Here is an 18,396-nt window from a genome sequence, read left to right as displayed (position 1 = left end):
AGACCACTAAAGCTTTCTCCATATCAACAACAAGGCCGTTTCTCTTATCATACGTGTGTTCACTGGAGTAGCAGTTAAAATTTTCTCTAAGAACTTTTCTTTGTGTCCATAACTTGGCTGGCTGCTTGGCACAACAGGCCTAGCTTCAGCCTGTCTCTGCTTTTGGCATGCTTTCCTCACTAAGCTTAATTGTTTCTAGCTTGCGATTTAAAGTGCAAGACATGCAACTCTTCACTTGACTACTTAGAGGCCACTGTTGGGTTATTACTTGGCCTAATTTAAATATCGTTGTGTCTTAGGGGATAGGGAGGCCCCAGGAGAGGGAGAGAGATGGGGGAATGGCTGGTTAGTGGAGCACTCAGAACACACACGTGTGTTAAGTTTGCTGCCTTGTATGGGCATTGTTCATGGCACCCCAAAACATCCCTAGTAACACCAAGGATCACTGATCACAGATCACTGTAAAAAATAATGAAAAAGTATAAAATATTGGGAGAATTACCAAAATGTTCTACAGAGACATAAAGTGAGCAAATGCTGTTGGGAAAATGGCACCAATAGACTTTATGCAGGTTGCCACAATCCTGCGATTTGTAAAAAATGCAGTGTGCGAAGCCCAGTAAAGCGAAGCACAGTATAATGAGGTATGCCTATAATAAGTACTACATATCTGATAGACAGCATTTATACTTCTGGGAGAGAATAAGAGTTAAAGTCTGTGTGGAACAGTTGATGGCCATCATCTGGTACAAGGTCAGTTGCCCATTGGGCATGAAGACTCCTCTTTTTCCTTTGGTTCTATACTATAACCGTGCACTTTTAAGTTGTGAACTTGTATTTCGTTCTTTATTTTTAAAAAGATAACCCACTTATCCATATGTGGAAACTCTCAGATATTCTCTTGGTTGTTGAAATTGTTTTTAAGCGGAAACAGCTTTTTAGGGAGTACACAGTGGAAGCATTTGAAACAGCTACTTAATTCATACAAGTTACAAGTTTCAGTGTAGAACTTACATATTTAGCCTGAAGGGATAGACAGAATGAGAGTATGCAAAGACTACAATGCTGATTTTTCCCCTGTGTGATAGGGGAGCCACAGTTCTATGGGAATTTTGCTTTGTTTTGTTTTTAAACTTTTTCATTATGAAATAAAATAGTGCACTGAATGCCAATGTATCTGTCACTCAACTTCAACAGCCATTGACTTACTTTTTTTTATTGAAGTATAGTTGATACACAATATTATTTTGGTTTCAAGTATACATCACAGTGGTTCAACAGATGCACATGTTATTAAATCCTCACCCCAACTAGTGCAGTTACTGTCTGTCAACATAGATGTTACAGAACCATTGACTATATTCTCTATGCTGCATTTCCATCCCATGACCGACTTATATTATGACTGAAATTTCATGCCTCATTATCCCCCTCACCTACTCCACCCACCCACCCCAACCCTTCCCTGCTGGTAACCCACCAGTCACTTCTAGTGTCTCTCAGTCTACTGTTCAACAGCCGCTGACTTTATTCAGTTGTTCCATCTTTGTTTCCTCTGTCTTCCTTTTTTTTGCTGGAGTTTTTTTAAAGCCAATCCAAGAAATCATACTTTCACCCTTAAAACATAGTCGCAATACCTCTATCGCACTCAACAAAATGACAGTAATTCCATATCATTTTATATCTAGCCAATGTTCAATTTTCCTTACTTCAAAACTTTTTGTGTTGTTAGTTTACTTGAATCAGGTTGCTTCACAGGTGCTGCTATATAGTTCTTACACATTCCATTAGGAGGCATGTAGCGTCTGTTTTTTCACTTTCAGTGAGTTAAGTTTTATCTGTGGGTTTAGGTATAATTGGGCTATTGACCTATTATAATGCTCTTTGTCACATTTTTCTTAATGATTTTAGCAGCTGTTGATGATCATGAGGAGTTGCAAAATGGTGATTTTTTCATTCTATTCTTTCTGCATTTATTAATGATGATGAAATAACTTTTCTCCATCAATTTCTTAGTTGTTCTGAAATATAGTTTATACAGGAATGGCAGTATAGATAATTACTTCTTTCCTTTTATTTATCACTTTTTAGAGTAATGAACAATAAGTTAGTATCATAGTAGGTTCCACAGACAATCAATAAATGTTTTTTAGTAGTGTCATGATGAACCCACAAGTTTTTATATTTTTCTATTTATTGTAATTATTATATACTCAAATTGTTTTATCTTTGGACAGTGAGTGCCCCTTTAAGTTGTTCCTTGTGTCATTTTGACATGAATCTAGTATTTCTTGGATTCCTTTCTTACTTTCAAGCCCTCAAACATGTACCAGCCCTTCTTGTACATATTCTGTCTCATACCCATAATTAGTCATTTCTTCAAAGAGCATACTTCTTTTTAGTAGAAAATGGTACTTAGAAATAATCTGATTTGGGAAGTGCTGAATGTTACTAAGTTCATGCTTTTAGGCCTTCTCAGTAGACAGTGATTTTTTGGTTGTTTTAGTTTTAGTGAGAAAACATCATGAGTTTGCTCTAATATTTCCAATTCCAATGGAAGATGACAGTGTTTTTATTTAACTTTTTTGATTACCTTTTGATTGTTGATGGAAATTTTAATACAAATACAATAATTGTTTTCCAGCTGTTGTGTAAATTACACATAATAGGATTGTTAACATATCATTTCATTATTAGAAGTACAATTTCATGCAGAATAATGAAAATCAGGAGTTTTTACTATATTAAGGAGGAGACCCTAAAACTTGAACTTTAAACAGTTTAAAAATATTTAGGTTTTATATATTTTCACTGTATTTGAGCACACTGTTTAATAATAGTGTGATGATAGAGTTGTCTTTGTGCATCACTTTGATTATCGATGAGTAATAATTCTCAAGATTATAGTTTCAGTTTTTTATTGTTATTTCAGAGAACCTAGCTTAAAGAAATTCTTGTCTGGTATCTTTAGATTTTAGACCTGTTTGAGCAGATTTATTAATTTAAATGAGTTTGTTTTAATATTTTGTTTTAGGTCTTGGCTGTTAGAACAATTCATGAGAAGCTTCTCTATTTTTTACCTGCCAGTGAAGAGAAGATCACATGCCTACCTCGAGTGTTTGAACCTTTTACTGGTCTGAATCCGGTGCAGTATAATCCATATACTGAGGTTGAATATATAACTGTTTGTCTATATAATTTCTTATTTGTATTCTTTTAGAAGGCAGATTTTTAAAATGTTGAAGTCTAACAATATTGTTAATTTCTGTAGCCTTTATGGAAAGCTGCAATGTCTCAGTATGAAAAAATCATGGCACCTGCAGAACAAACAATAGCTGGAAAATTGAAAAATTATATTTCAGAAATTCGAGATAGTCCACAGCAGGTAAAATATTGAAATATTCACTTTTAATATTTCTTTAAGCTATTTTAGGAAATTATATGTATTTACTGAGTTATTTGGGATGAACATATACTTATTTTATTTCATATTAGCTTCTTCAAGCATTTCTGAAATATAAAGAGTTGGTGAAGCGTCCTACTATAAGCAAAGAATTGATGTTAGAAAGAGAAACTTTACTGGCAAGACTTGTGGACTCAGTTCAAGGTAAAGGTTTATCTGAGGTTATAGTGTTTTACTTGAGAAAATATATAGGTTACTTTTTTCTTTGTTGTACACCATTTAGGATTAAGACTATATTTTATAACATCTATATACTGGAAATTAATTTGTCATTTCTACTATAAATGACAGATTTTTTTTGGAATTAACCAATTATTTTCTTTATCTGTCTCACTCAACACATGGTAAGGTCCCTAAGGGTAAAAGACCAACACTTACTGTTTTTCTACCTACAACATTTTACATAGTACTTGGTACATGGAAGGCATTTAGGAAAACTTTGCTGAATGTATGTAATCATTTATTTAACTTAAATTTTATAGATTTTCAATTAGATTTTGAGAATCGATGCAGAGGAATTCCTGGTGATGCATCTGGACCACTTTCTGGAAAAAACCTTTCAGAAGTTGTCAATAATATAGTTTGGGTTCGCCAGTTGGAATTGAAGGTATTTGTGTTGATAAAAGTTGTAAAATACTAATTGTAAAATATGCTAAATTAATTTAGAAGTCACTCTACAACTGTAGGGAAGACATTAAAAAAACATTGTTTTCCTTGGCATATCTGTCTGATTTTCATGTGAAATATAGAACTCTGAAAAAGTGTACAGAGAAGTTCTAGTGGTTCTATTCCTTGTATGGGGTAATTATTAAACCATTTACTATTCCAATTGTAGTTATTTTTGGCAAGTGCTGCCTTAAAGAATATTCAAGAGGAAAACATTCTTTACAGGAATTACAAAAATTCTTTCAATATACCATTTTTAATTCTTTGAAATGTATCATGGTAAAATTTTAATAGTTGCAAAGTCTATCTGCAAGTATGTTTATATGAGTAAATCATCCTAGGTTAAAAAGAAGTTAAAGGAAAGGTGAAAGATAATTATAGCATTGTCTACAGTAGTGGCAGCAGTTTATAGATTTCAAGGACTGTTATTTTAATATTTTAATATTAACAAAATTGATCGAAGAATCTTATGTACTTACTAAATAGTATGTGGTACAATGTCTTGCATTCAACTCATAATAAATACTAATTAGTTATAATCTGTGATTAAGAGTGAGCAAATTAAGAGTTTTTGCTTACTCAAGTTTGTATTTTTGATATTTTATTTTCTGGAATATTCTGCCTAATTTTGTCAGTTAGTTTTCCAAGGTACTACAGTGTTCTTTGTACAGTTGTGGAGGAAAGGCATTTCTCTTCTTTAGTTGCCATTCAAATTGACCAAATTGTTTGAGCTACTAACCAGAGCAGATAGCAAAGAGCCCATAATATTGCTTATTGCTTAGCATATTTAGGAGTGTTGCTGAATTCTTGGAGTTTCACCTGAATTCTTTTACGTTATCCTTCAAATTATGCCTTGTATGCATTATCCTCTGTGTTTTGCTTTTCTGGAGTTGTATAATTCAGAAGAAGAGTAGAAGTTGATATTCTTATATTCACTACTACATCTTCTATTTCTCTATAGATGAATGGGAAAATAATTTCTGAATCACAGATCAGGGAAGGGGGCTCATTTTATGCTAGCTTTGTTAGAATTTAAATAAATATTCTTGTAATTTGGCTTTTGAAGGTGGATGATTCAATCAAGATTGCAGAGGCTCTTTTATCTGACCTGTCAGGATTTCGATCTTTCCATCGAAGTGCTGAAGATATCTTGGACCAATTTAAACTATATGAACAAGAACAATTTGATGATTGGTCTAGGGATATTCAATCTGGTTTGTCTGATTCGAGATCTGGTTTGTGGTGAGTATAAATATACTGAACAGCGAAATCTACACAAGAATTTTTTTCTTATGTTATTAATCTATATGGAAAGATGGAGTTAATCATGTCTGCTCTCTCCTTTTTCCAACTTGCTGTTATTCCTTTAACTTTTATTTTTTTTGGTATTAGTTTTCTATTACCAACTTTTAAGTCATTACGGTTGGAAACTTAGATGATATAGTTAGTTGATGGCCTCTCCATGACTTCTTATGTCTATTCCTCAGAACTGCAGATTGCCATTTTCAAATTCTTTCCCTCTTCCATATTTTTTTTGTTATTGGTATTTAAATATATTTTTCTACCTTTTTATATTAATATTACACACACATATTGTTAACTGTACAATTTTACGAATTTTAAGCTCCTTGACCTAGGGAATATTTCTTCATGGTGCCAACATAGTAAGTGTTTGGTAAGTATTTATTGAGTTATATTAAATGTAATTTAGTTGTTTATTCTAATTATTCTAATATGTATTTAAAATGGCTGGTCTAGAAGAACCATTGTTTCCTTTTCCAGGTAAAAATTTCCCAGTATATTATTGTCTGTATTTTCAGAATCTTGTCACATTTTAGTTTTTACTTTGTAAAAGTAAACTTTCTCCATGATATGAAATTTTGTTTATTTTTCCTGTACCACTGCAAAGGATGATTAGGCCCAAAGTGGTAGCTTCTTAAACTGAATGAATATTTTTTTTCCTTTATTTTGCATTTTGTTCTGGAGAAAGACTAAAGGAACTAAAGGGTGCTAGGGCAAAATAACTGGAAGTATTTGCTGCTTAACTCTTCCCCTTCCTACCCTAAACCTAATATATGAGAGATGCTCTGGGCCAAACAAAAAATAAAGAATTCTTTAGCCAGTTAGTTTTGGCAGTTTTGCACACTTTTTTTTTTGCTATTAGCTCTAGTGGAGGTCCACTATGTATGATAGCATATGAAGGACTGAGAGTTGCTGTAAAGAAACCTGTGTAACTTTGTTTAATCTGTTGTTTCCCAGGGGATAAAAACCCTGGCTCCCCCACCTTTTTTTTTTTTTTTTTTGAGTAAAATCCATTATTGTCCCCTAGTGTCAATGTGTTTTGGAACTTATTTCAGGATATACAGGTATGTAGAAACTAATTTTGAAGATTAGTTTCAAATAAAGGCAAAATAGTCACCATTATGCTTTCTGACAGGGTTTATGTTCAAATAGAAAAGTTTGGGTAAATCATTGTTTTAAGCCATTTTATAGTATGTACTTTTACTGTGCTTTGTTTTATGTGTTATTAAGCAGGCTAAACTGAATAGGTTTGTTCTTTGTTTTTCAGTAGCTTACTTTCTAAGACTAGCAAGTTCTCTTAATTGTGAAAGTGATTTAAAAGAATAAACATTATATAAAACTGATCCTGAAAGATAATGAAAATATCATACTTTATTCTTAATTTAGCTCAGCATATTCACATTCATGGCCACTTGAACACCCCAATGTAAAATCAGCTATTATAAGAAATAACAAGTGTTGGCGAGGATGTGGAGAAAAGGGAACCCTCCTATATACTCTTGATGGGAATGTAAATTGGTGCAGGCACTATGGAAAACAGTATGGGGCTTCCCCAAAAAACTAAAAATACATGTAACTCAGTAATTCCACTTCTAGGAATACCCAAAGAAAACAAAATCTCTGATTTGAAAAGGTATATGGATTCCTATATTTATCACCACATTATTTAAAATATTTGGAAGCAATAATAGTGTCCATTAACAGATGAATGGATAAAGAAGATGTGGTACATTATTATACAATGGACTATTATTCAGCCATAAAAAAGAAATACTGCCATTTGGACAACATGGATGGACAGAGAAGGTATTATGCTAAATAAAATAAGCCAGGCAGAGAAAGACAAATACAATATTATTTCACTTATATGTAGAATCTAAAAACAAAACAAAAGAAAACAACGGAACAAATGAGCAATAGACTCGTAGACACTGAGAAATGACTGGTGGTTACCAGGAGGGAGGGGTTGTGGCTGGTGGGTGAAATAAGTGACGGGGATAAAGAGACACACAATCTCAATCATAATGTAAATTAATCACTGGGATGAAAATACAGCATAGAGTATATAGTCAATAATTCTGTGACATCTTTCTATGTTGGCAAATAGTAACTACACTAGTTGGGGTGAGCATTTAATAATGTAGATAAGTTTTGAATCATTATCTGCCTACTTGAAACCAATATAATATTGTATATCAACTATACTTCAATAAAAAAAGTAGATAAATAAGAAGAAAGTGCACTGCAAGAGTTTCAGCCCATAATGTACCTTGTTCAGTACCAAGAAACAATGAAAAGCATTCTAAAGATGGACCAATCAGAAACTGAGATTGAGGAAGCCACCCTAAAGTAAAGTAAAATGAAATCTGCTGCTGTAGCCTTTACCAGAAACACAAAGGAAGGGCAGTCCTTAGAAATAAAGTGGAGGAATTGAAACATTTGAATACTTCTACTCTACCATTTTGATGTTCTTTATCATTGATCCTTTAATAAAAGTATTAAAGAACTAAGTAGGCTAACTGAAAAAGAAATCAGGTGCCTTTGAGAAAATGAATCAAAACCTTTTCCCTTTATGGTGGATATGATGTCAATTTTGAGTTTTAGCTGAAGGTTAAGAGGTTGGTTGATTTTCTGACTTCAAAAACAGCTTGGTTGCTTTTGTTCTGTCTGACTGGAAGGATGGAGTCCTACAAGGAAGGCATTGGCGCTGCCACCAGCTCTTCCAGCTCCACCACTGGCTGCGCAGGCAAGGGAAAGGCAAAGATGACTTCGGGGATTTGGCTGTGAAGCAAGTGCTGATAGGGGGCTTGATGGAATTAAAGATAATCAGACATTATCAAGAAGGACAAGGAACTGAAGTGCCTCAAGAAGTACTCCTGGGCCTGGTTGTAGAAGATCAGCTTGAAATTACCAATTGCTTTCCTTTCCCCAGCTACAGAAGATGATGCTGACTCTGATGAAGTCTGGTATTACTGGAGATGATGCAGAGCCTTCGCCATGTAAACATCGGCTGCCTCCATGTGGGCTGACACCAGTCCACATACTATGGCTCATTTGTCATTCTGGCCGTCCTGGATTCTCAGTTCAGGTACCAGCATGCCATTGAAGAATCTGTCGTTCTCATTTATGATCCTGTAGAAACTACCCAAGGGTCTCTCACGGAAGGCATACAGATTGATTCCTAAACTGATGGAAGAAGGATTTTATTCCTGAAACGCTGAAAAAGGGAAATATTACCTTTGAGCACATATTTGAAGAGGTGCCATAATTAATAATTCACATCTAATCAATGTCCTAATGTGGGGACTTGAAAAGAAGCTGTAGCAGATAAACATGAATTGCTCAATTTTGCTAGCAGCAATCATATGGGGAAGAATCTACAGTTGCTGAGGGACAAAGTGGATGAAATGAGCCAAAATATAATTAAATACTCATACATGAGGAATACGAGTACACAATAGCAGCAGAAATGCCAGTACCAGCAACATCGCCAGCAGGAGAATGAATGTGCATCTCCAGAGCTGAGAACTCCGCTCCCTGAAGAGGGTCTGTCCCAGCTCTTCAGATCACCCCAGCCCCAGCCAGGATGGATTCTCTGCTCGTTGCAGGCCAGATTAACACTTACCGCCGGGGCCGGAACATCAAGGCATTAAGGAGTTCACTGCCCAAAATTTAGGCAAACTCTCCATGGCCCAGTCTCCTCAAGAATACAGTAAGTAAGAAAAGGAAGTTTCCAGGGAAGGAGTTAACATGGATCACTGGGCAACTCTTGGAAGAAATACACTTGGATATTGAAAAGCCTTCTAGCTAATTATAAAAAACAAAACAAAACAAAAACACCTTGGTTGAAATATTAATGTCATGGTATATTTTGGATATTGCATTTGTTACTAAGATCTGAATTTTTGGATTCTGTGTGAAAAAAGATACCTTGAAAGTGTAATTAAAATTTTTTAAACTTTGAATTTTTATATTTATAGAAAATTATAAAAATGTGTTTTTAGTAAAAAGAACATGAAAATTAAAAAGTTATTCATTTTATTTTGTAGTATTGAGGCTAATAGTCAAATAATGGAATTAGATCCTAATGATGGATCATTAAAAGTGCATTATTCAGATCGGTTGGTGATTCTTCTGAGAGAAGTTCGTCAGCTTTCTGCTCTTGGCTTTGTTATTCCTGCCAAAATACAGCAAGTTGCAAACATTGCTCAGAAATTCTGCAAGCAAGCTATTATTCTTAAACAAGTATGAAATTATATTTTTTCAATACACAGTTATTCTGAGCTCATTACATTAGATTATTTTAAGGGCTTTGTTTCTATATCTGATTTATTTAAGCCAATAGAATAGCACCATTAATTAAGACTTGTGAAATTACAGTTTGCCAAATGAGTACATTACAAAATTTGCTTTGTAAACCTATATAGGAATTGATTAATTTGAGGTATTATTGTTACTGCTTTTCATTCCAAAAGCCTTTGGAAAAGTATTATTTATCTTTCTTTCTCTTTTTTTCCTTTGTTCTTTCATGTTACTTGCATGCATTTTAAAGGACTTTCTAATTAAAAGGTTCACTGCCTGCCTTTGAGGGGCAGATTCTTAGAGAATTACCAGGCTATGGACTGGCCTGTTTTTGGTCATTTCCTGGATTGCCATCATATCATTCACTTGTTTAAAACCAGCTTTTATCACTTCATTGTCTATCTCCTTAGCAGGGTATACAAGCCCCATCTTAATGATGCCCTAAGTAAGCTTACTGGTGGCCTTCACTATTTCACTCTTTCCCTCCCGTTGCACCCTATGATTCAGTACTGTGGAACTTGGCTCTTCTTTGAATGGGCCTTCATGCACTGTTATCTGTTCTCTTTCATTGGAAAACTCAATATCATCCTTTAATTCCCAGCTCAAAATTCTCTTTCTTTGTTGTGTCTTCCTTTAGTTGATTGATCCTTGTTCTGTATGCAGTGTGCAAATCACTTTTGAACACTTAGATAGTATTGGATTTTTTTCATCTTTTCTCTCCCTTGATTAATAGTTCACAGAGGGCAGGAAGAGCATCTTGTGTATTTGGTCTCTCATTCTTTCACTGAGCAAAGATTCATTGAACACCTGTATTTCCAGGCACAGTATAGTGAGGATGTAAACATGAATTTATAACTCATACTCTGGTACAGGGTCTCTCAGCCTTGGCACTCTGGACGTTTTGGACCAGTTCTTTTTGGGGGTGGGGGTGCTGTCCTGTTCACGGTAGGAGGTTTAACAGCATCCCTGGTCAGTAATGTCTACCTAGTCCTGACAACTGAAAATGTCTCCAGACATTGCCAAATGTCCCCTTGGGTGCTGATCGGCCTTGGTTGAGGATCACTGGTCTAATGGGAGAGAGCAAACTAAATATGAAGTTCTCATTAAATATCAGGCCTTCTGGTTGATACATTTTTGATGTTATTTCAAGTAATCTCCCATTTTTCATTGACCTAATTGGGGATCAGATTCATAACACAGCTTTCCCAGTGCCGCACAGGTAGTAAGTTATGAAGCCAGGATTTGATATCAAGCCTCTCTGACTCCAAAGCTCATATTTATTCCATTAAAGTTTATATAGTGATGGCAGATATATGAACAAATGTTTATACATTGATGAACAGGTAGTATTTGAGAAGAGACATGATATAAAGTGAGGAGAAGAAACATGCAAATATCTGGAGGAAGACTATTATAGGCACAAAAAGGGAATGACACATGCAGAGTTCCTGATATGGTCCCTATCACTGGGTAGGTTAGAGTAACAGCAAGGAGGCCCATTTGGCTATAATGAAATGAGGGAGGGGTTTGTGCTGGGGCTAAAGGCACCATGTAAAATGTTTGTGCCAGGGTAAAGGCATGGGTTTTGGATTTGGATTTCTTTCTAAGTGTATTGGAAAACCACTGGAAGGCTTTAGGTAAGTGTTTTGGGATTGTGGACTTTAATTTAGTCAAATGTATTGGGAAGTCTTTGGAAGGTTTTGAGTAGGCAAAATGTGCGATAAGATTTATGTTTAAGAAAGGACCACCCTGGCTACTTTGAGTTCTTTGAATAGACTATAGGGGGCTGCCATTGGAAACAGAGACTGGTTAGGAGATGGTTGCACTGGTGTTGCCAACAGATGAAGGTGCTTGGATTGGGTGGGATGTATAGAGGTGGGAGAAGTGATTGGATTTAATATGTATTTGAAAATATAGTCAAGAGACTTTGTTGATATGGGATGTGAGAGAAAAAATAAGGACCACTCAGAGAATTTTTTGGTCTGAAAAATAGATAAATCATTGTGTTATATACTGAAAAAGGAATTCACAGGCTTGGAGAGTTGTGAGAATAAAGAGTTAGGTTTATAGCACTTAACATTCTTTACTGGTTTCCTCTGTGTACCTTATGAGACTGAATTTCTGGGTTTTGGGGACTGGGTTTTAAAATCTTTGTTTAATCAGCCCCTAGGGACATGACTTGAGAAATTATAGCAAGTCAACACATATTCGTTGGTTATGTATATTAATGCATGTATAAATGCTATATTAGAGGTGAAAAAACTAATTTTTGCTAAATCTTAGAATTGAGAAGAGTTGAAAGAGAAGAGTTTCCATTCATACAATTAAAAATGAATAATTAAAGATTAAGTGTGCTATTTATTATTGATCATTGCTACTTGCACTTCTATTTTGTAGGTGGCACATTTTTACAATTCTATTGATCAACAAATGATTCAAAGTCAGAGACCAATGATGTTACAATCTGCCTTGGCATTTGAACAGATAATTAAGGTAAGTGGACTTTCTATGTTATTATAATTAGATTTTACACTGAACTATTTCATATATTTTAGCTTTTCATATACTCTTCAGCTTAATATTGACATTCATCTAAGGCTTTATTTTGCTCCCCAATGACTTCCTTCACTCTTGACAAGTAACATTTTTTCCAGGTGTAGATTATAAATTATTATAATTTTCATATATATTGCTGATTTTGATCAGTTGAATTAACATGAATAGTATAAAATTTGTATGCTATTTTATTTATTTATTCACTGAAATATGAGGTCTTTATCTAGTAAAGATTCTTTAGTGTTTTTCCATCATCTTCTGATTTTATAATTTGAGATTTATTTGCTCTTTATCTATGCATATTTAAATATGCACATTTATGAATTAAAAAAACCCAAAAAAGTTTTTAACTTGCTGCTATGTGACTGCTGACTTTTTGAAATCAACATTTAGTCTTCATAAACATGAAATATTAAAAAAAATAAGTAGAATAGAAATATGCCTTTTCATTCTTCTTTTTTTTGAAAGTGAATAATAGTTGTGTCATGGTCCTCAAGACTAGCCTCAGGTTCTGTGGTTTTTAGGGGGACTCATAGAACTCAAGGTAGTTGTACTCACAGCTGATTTATTTGTGATTTATTACAGTGATAGGATGAAAAGCAAAAGAGCAAAGGGAAAGGAACATGGGCTGAAGTCCTGGGAAACCAGGTACAATATATCAGGAGTCCTCTCCCTATGGGCATGCTTAATTCCCCCAGCAGCAAGTTGTAACACATGTGAAATGTTGTCTTACTAGGTAAGATTATTAGTGACTCAGTGCTCAGGTCTTTACTGGGGGATGGTCAGGCAGGTATCTTCTCCCTAATATATACCAAAATCCAGATTCCCAGAAGGAAATCAAGTGTTCAGCATTCCACACTGTTTGGGTACAATGAGGTATTCTTGAAAGTTACGTAGGTGGGAACCCTCCCAAACTCCAAGTTTCCTGATGCCAGCAAAGGGCCAATATTTTAAGCAGGCCTTTTAAAGGATAGCCGTGTAACCTGCCATGTTAACTCTTTTCTGCACATGAGTTCGCAGGCTTGCTTAACATTTACTAGAGGTTCTATAATTCATATTATAGACATTATTAAAAACTTCTTTCTTATTGCTAAAGCTCAATATGAGTTTATAATGGAAAGTTTTGAAAATACAGGTAAACAAATTGTAATCATATCACCAATAGATGGCCATTCTTAACAGTTTGGTGTATATCCTTGTAAACTTTTTCTTGTGCACATATTTTCAAGTGTACTTTTTGAAAATATACTAGTTTATTATTTTTGACTTTTTCTTACAAATGTTTTAGTTTTAAGCCTTTATAACTTTTTCTTCTCTAATATATTCAAAGTAACATCCATCGATATTTTTAAAGAGGAAACTTATTTTGAGAAGTTGGGTTGTAAGAAGAAAATGATTGCATTTAGCATATATTAAATGAGACATAGGAGTGGGTAAAAAACTAAAATAGGAGAAGGGAGAAAACTAAGGTTCTTAGTAACACTCTGGCCATTTACTGTAATGGAGAGCATACTCTTTGGCAATACAACTAGAAAGTGCTCAGCATATTTTTTTTGTGCTGATTCAGTATTTCTGTTCTATTAAGTTTATTATAATTGTTTAGATTCATTCATTCATTGGTTACTTACTGAGGGTCTGTTATATTCCAGGGACCTGTTGCCTTATCATTTGCCACTTCAGGTGAAATACAGAAACTTTACTTCTATTAGTTCTGTTTATCCTCTTTGCTTTTATGTATTTGTTTTATTTAATATCCTCTGCATACATACACCACCACATCAGAGAGGATTATAATTTTTGTTTCAGTCATCAAATAGGATTTAAGAAACTAATGAGAAGAAGGGTAGTTTATTTATGTTTATATTTTTCCTCATCTCAATGATCTTCTTTCCTTTCTAAAGTTCCAGGCTTCTTTAGTTATTATTTCCTTCTCATTGAGAGAACTTCCTTCAGCTCTGTGTTAAGAGTAGGTTTGCTAGTGACAGATACTCTTAGTTTTCCTGTCTGATAGAGTGTTTTTATTTTCCTCATTCGTGAAGGATATTTTCATTGGATATAAAATTCATGGTTGGCAGTTCTTTTCTTCAGCACTTTAAAAATATTATTCCACTTCCTCCTGGCTCTCATGGCTTCAGCTGAGAAATCTGCCATTCAAATTTGTGTTCCTTTTTAAGTAAAACATTATTTTTCTCTGAAACCATGAGATACAGCATTAGGACTGGTTGAGTGTGTGGGTTCAGTTTTCTTCTGGGCTCTGCAGATAACTATCCTGACAAAAGTGGAACACTGACTTTCAATGCCTCATTTCAGATGAATGGAGTAGGGAGTTCAGTGTACTCTTTTGCCCTACTGCACATTCATGTGAAGTGGGGCAATGAATTGCAGTGTTTTGTTCCTCTAAGCAGGATATAAGCACTCAGCATTCCTACGACTAAGCCTGGTTGACTGGGCTGGGAGGAAGTGGTGGGTTGATTCACATTAGTCTGATGCAGTAAAGTGGGGGTGGAACTTCAGCTCCCTGTTTGTCACCACTGACATTATCTTGGCAGGGAAATTGCAGTACTGCCAGCTTTTTGAAGCAGGGATGGAAGATCAGCTTTCCACTTGGTCCCACTGAAACTGCAGAGCCGTGGTTTTTCTATTGAGTCTGGCTATAGTAGGATGGGTATTGCTAAACAGGTTTTCTGTTGCTAGGCCACTGTTTTCCTAGTCCTTTGGCTAGAGGGAACAGGTTTCTTCTGTAGCTTTCTTTTCCTGTCCTTGGGGTTTTTCCAGAGTGGAATCTTCTCCAGTACCTTGACCTAGATGTATGGGAGACAGTCAGGACACACAGGTGTGTGTGTCTTTGCTCAATACCCAAGGTTTCTAGGCTGTCTGCCTTTCAGTTTTCCTATGTTTGTTTGCTATATCTAGGATTTTTTAGTTGTATGAGGGAAAACTAGGAAGGAATGGGACTTTTCAATCTTGGCCAGATTGCATTATCACTTAAAAAATGGAAAATTATTATGCTTTTTATTGTAGGTCACTGTTGGGGATAATTGGACTCCTGATGTAGAATATTGAATTTTTTGGAAAAAAGGAGTGCATTGAAATACTAAATGTCATTTGTTGTGCCTTAGAATTCAAAAGCAGGAAGTGGGGGAAAGTCACAAATTACTTGGGATAATCCTAAACAATTAGAAGGCTATATCCAGAAGCTTCAAAATGCTGCTGAACGACTTGCCACTGAAAATAGAAAACTGAGAAAATGGCACACTACATTTTGTGAAAAGGTATAATTTTATTTATAAAATTAAATAAGCTATGAATAGTATTATTTAAAAAATAAGATATAATTTTAAGTACTTCTTATTTGGAAATAATCTGAGATTTAAAGTTGCAAAAATAGTACAGAGAGTTCACGCTTAGCTCTCACCCTGCTTCCCCTATCGGTTACAACTTAAATGACCATAGTTGAGTTATCAAAACTAGGAAATAGACTATTTTGAATTTTATAACTTTCCACTGATGTCCTTTCTCTTTTCCAGGATCCAATCCAGGATCCCAACTCGCATTTAATTGTTGAGGTTCTGTAGTCTCCTCCTTCTCAGGCCCTCCAGGACCTTGATACTTTTGATGAGTGCTGGTTATTTTGTAGAATGTCTCTTGATTTGGGTTTATATGATGTTTTCTCACTAGATGTGGGTTATGTGGTTTTGTCAGGAATCCCACAGAAGTGATGTCTTACCTTTCTCAGTGCATTCATCAGGTATTGGTATGTTTTGTTATAGGTTATGTTAACTTTGGTCACTTGGTTAAGGTGGTATCTTTTAGGTTTTTCCACTAAAAAGTTATTATTTTTCAGATGATGTTTGAGACAATGATGCTCTAATTTTTAACAGGTAGTAATTCTTATGAATATTGATCTGCTTCGGCAGCAACAGCGTTGGAAAGACGGATTACAAGACTTGAGAACTGGCTTAGCAAGTGTAGAAGCACAGGTAGAGTGTTCTACTTTGTGTCCACACTTTTTATGACCTTTTCAGAATGTGAGTGTATGAATTGATGAGAAGTTCATAAAGTTTATCTTTATATCTTTACTAATAATTTGTTGATTTAGAATTTGACTGAAATATATATATAAATTAGCAATGCATTTATGTTTAAAAACATAAAAATAAATTTCTGTTTGTTTCATTGAATGCCAAATCTCTTAATTCGGGCTGCAGTTTTTTTAACTTCGTGCTTAAATAGCTATCATTTGTTAGTTTTCTTTTAGATGATTGTGACATCTGTAGAAGACAAAGTTAAATTTAGGCAGAAGCCTAATGATTGAAATAACTCTATTTCTGATTTTTTTTTCCTTTTTTTTGGGTCAAATTCAGTCTATATACATTTTGATATGAGATAATATATTTAAAAGTGGTTAGAACAGAGCCTGCTACATAATAGGTGGTATTGAGATCTTAGATGAATATGAGTTAGGTGTGTTACACACTGGTATATGTTTTTTTAGTTCTTAAAATTTGAAGAAAAAAAAATTAAAGTTTTAATACTGACATATTTATATATTTATTATTATATGGACACAGAAGATGTGTAAACTACCCTAATCATCTGCATATTTTAAATTTGTCATGTTTTTAAATGTGCTCTGGATTATTTAGAGAGCAAGAAACAAAGAGAAGAGCTATACTTGGGAATTTTTGAAAAAGAACAAAGAAGTTCATAAAATATACTGTTGTTCCTGTTAGTTTTTGTTTTTTTGTATCATAAAACACAATCCATTTAATATTAACTTAATTTTTAAGATTTTACTGATCTTTTTGTGCACTATTTATAAGCATGAAAATAAGAGATTTTCGTATTTGCCTCTGTATACTCTCATACTACAAGTAGCAGTTAGGGAATTGCATGCTTTAAGATATTTAAAGTGACCTTTTTTTTGGTTATAATTTTACTTTATGTGATATGAAAGCATTAGATGAAAACTCCAATCTACCACTTAATTTTTAAATATAAAATGTGAATATAACATACTAGGGATTTCAAGCAAGTGATATGCATGCATGGAAACAGCACTGGAATCATCAACTCTACAAAGCTCTGGAACATCAATATCAGATGGGCTTAGAAGCACTTAATGAGAATCTACCAGAAATAAATATAGATTTAACATACAAGTAAGATTTTTAAAAACCCAATTTAATTTTCAATCTATAGTTTTTTAATAATTTATATTTTAAAGTTATTTATTTGTTTTCAGACAAGGACGATTACAATTCAGGCCTCCTTTTGAAGAAATCCGGGCCAAATATTATAGAGAAATGAAGAGATTCATCGGCATTCCTAATCAATTTAAGGGAGTGGGTGAGGCAGGAGATGAATCTATTTTTTCTATTATGATTGATAGAAATGCAAGTGGATTTCTGACTATTTTCAGTAAAGCAGAAGATCTATTTAGGCGACTGTCAGCTGTTTTACACCAGCATAAGGTATGGAACATGTGATTTTCTCTCCTTCTGTTAAAATATTCATCTGATTGATTGAATTAGCATTAAATGTGCAGATCCACGGTTTATCTTGTGTGGCATAAAAGAAAATATGGTAAACCATACAGACATAATTGTTGATTCATAAATTACCTAGATTTTTACCACACATGAGAAAAAAGCCACACTAAAATTTTGTTGTCTTTGACTAGTTGAAGAATGAGAAACTTTTTGTATGTAGTGTCAACTTGGGATGTGACATGAGTCTGTTGTGTCAATTTTAATTCCCCTCAGGAAGACATAATACTTTTCTTCATTCTTTGGATCAAGAGCAATCCATGGTGCGAAGCCTTCAAAGTTAATGAAATCAAGATGATTTAACTTCTTACTTTTAAGTACAAACATCAGTCATATGAACCTTACAGGGATAAATCCTGATTGCATTCAGTGCTCATTTGTATTGATCCTGAGATATATGACTGAGAATTCAACCAGTTTCTTAGCTGCCACTGCAGTGCTGCTTCTGCATTTTAAATTTCTTGAATCAATTGAATCTGGACACTTTTAGATTTGTAGCTTATAGTAGCTCTTTGCTTTACTGAACTGATTCTTTCTTTGTGCACATCAAATTTGAGA

General features: G+C 34.3%; 1 protein-coding gene and 1 pseudogene across 8 annotated transcripts in view; both read left to right on the top strand.

Moving 5' to 3' along the window:
- The window catches only part of DYNC2H1 (dynein cytoplasmic 2 heavy chain 1), a 347,628-nt gene that overhangs the window by 21,516 nt on the left and 307,716 nt on the right, over positions 1-18,396 (top strand). For 7 of the 8 annotated variants that reach the window (XM_073239362.1, XM_073239361.1, XM_073239364.1 and 4 more), the window contains exons 7-17: positions 3,035-3,169; positions 3,272-3,385; positions 3,496-3,607; positions 3,946-4,070; positions 5,196-5,371; positions 9,481-9,676; positions 12,131-12,226; positions 15,409-15,561; positions 16,171-16,269; positions 17,312-17,451; positions 17,535-17,763. In XM_073239362.1, the coding sequence (XP_073095463.1) occupies positions 3,035-3,169; positions 3,272-3,385; positions 3,496-3,607; positions 3,946-4,070; positions 5,196-5,371; positions 9,481-9,676; positions 12,131-12,226; positions 15,409-15,561; positions 16,171-16,269; positions 17,312-17,451; positions 17,535-17,763 (1,575 nt within the window). Of the gene's footprint in view, positions 1-3,034; positions 3,170-3,271; positions 3,386-3,495; positions 3,608-3,945; positions 4,071-5,195; positions 5,372-9,480; positions 9,677-12,130; positions 12,227-12,872; positions 12,938-15,408; positions 15,562-16,170; positions 16,270-17,311; positions 17,452-17,534; positions 17,764-18,396 lie in introns of those variants that run through there. The other variant, XM_073239368.1, reaches the window with a different exon arrangement.
- LOC140849983 (eukaryotic translation initiation factor 3 subunit H pseudogene) lies at positions 5,390-9,442 on the top strand (annotated as a pseudogene).

This window comes from Manis javanica, chromosome 6 (assembly GCF_040802235.1).
Source record: "Manis javanica isolate MJ-LG chromosome 6, MJ_LKY, whole genome shotgun sequence".
NCBI classification, from domain to species: Eukaryota; Metazoa; Chordata; class Mammalia; order Pholidota; family Manidae; genus Manis; species Manis javanica.
The sequence above is the reverse complement of the archived record's forward strand: the minus strand, read 5'-3'. Positions and strand labels throughout refer to the sequence as shown.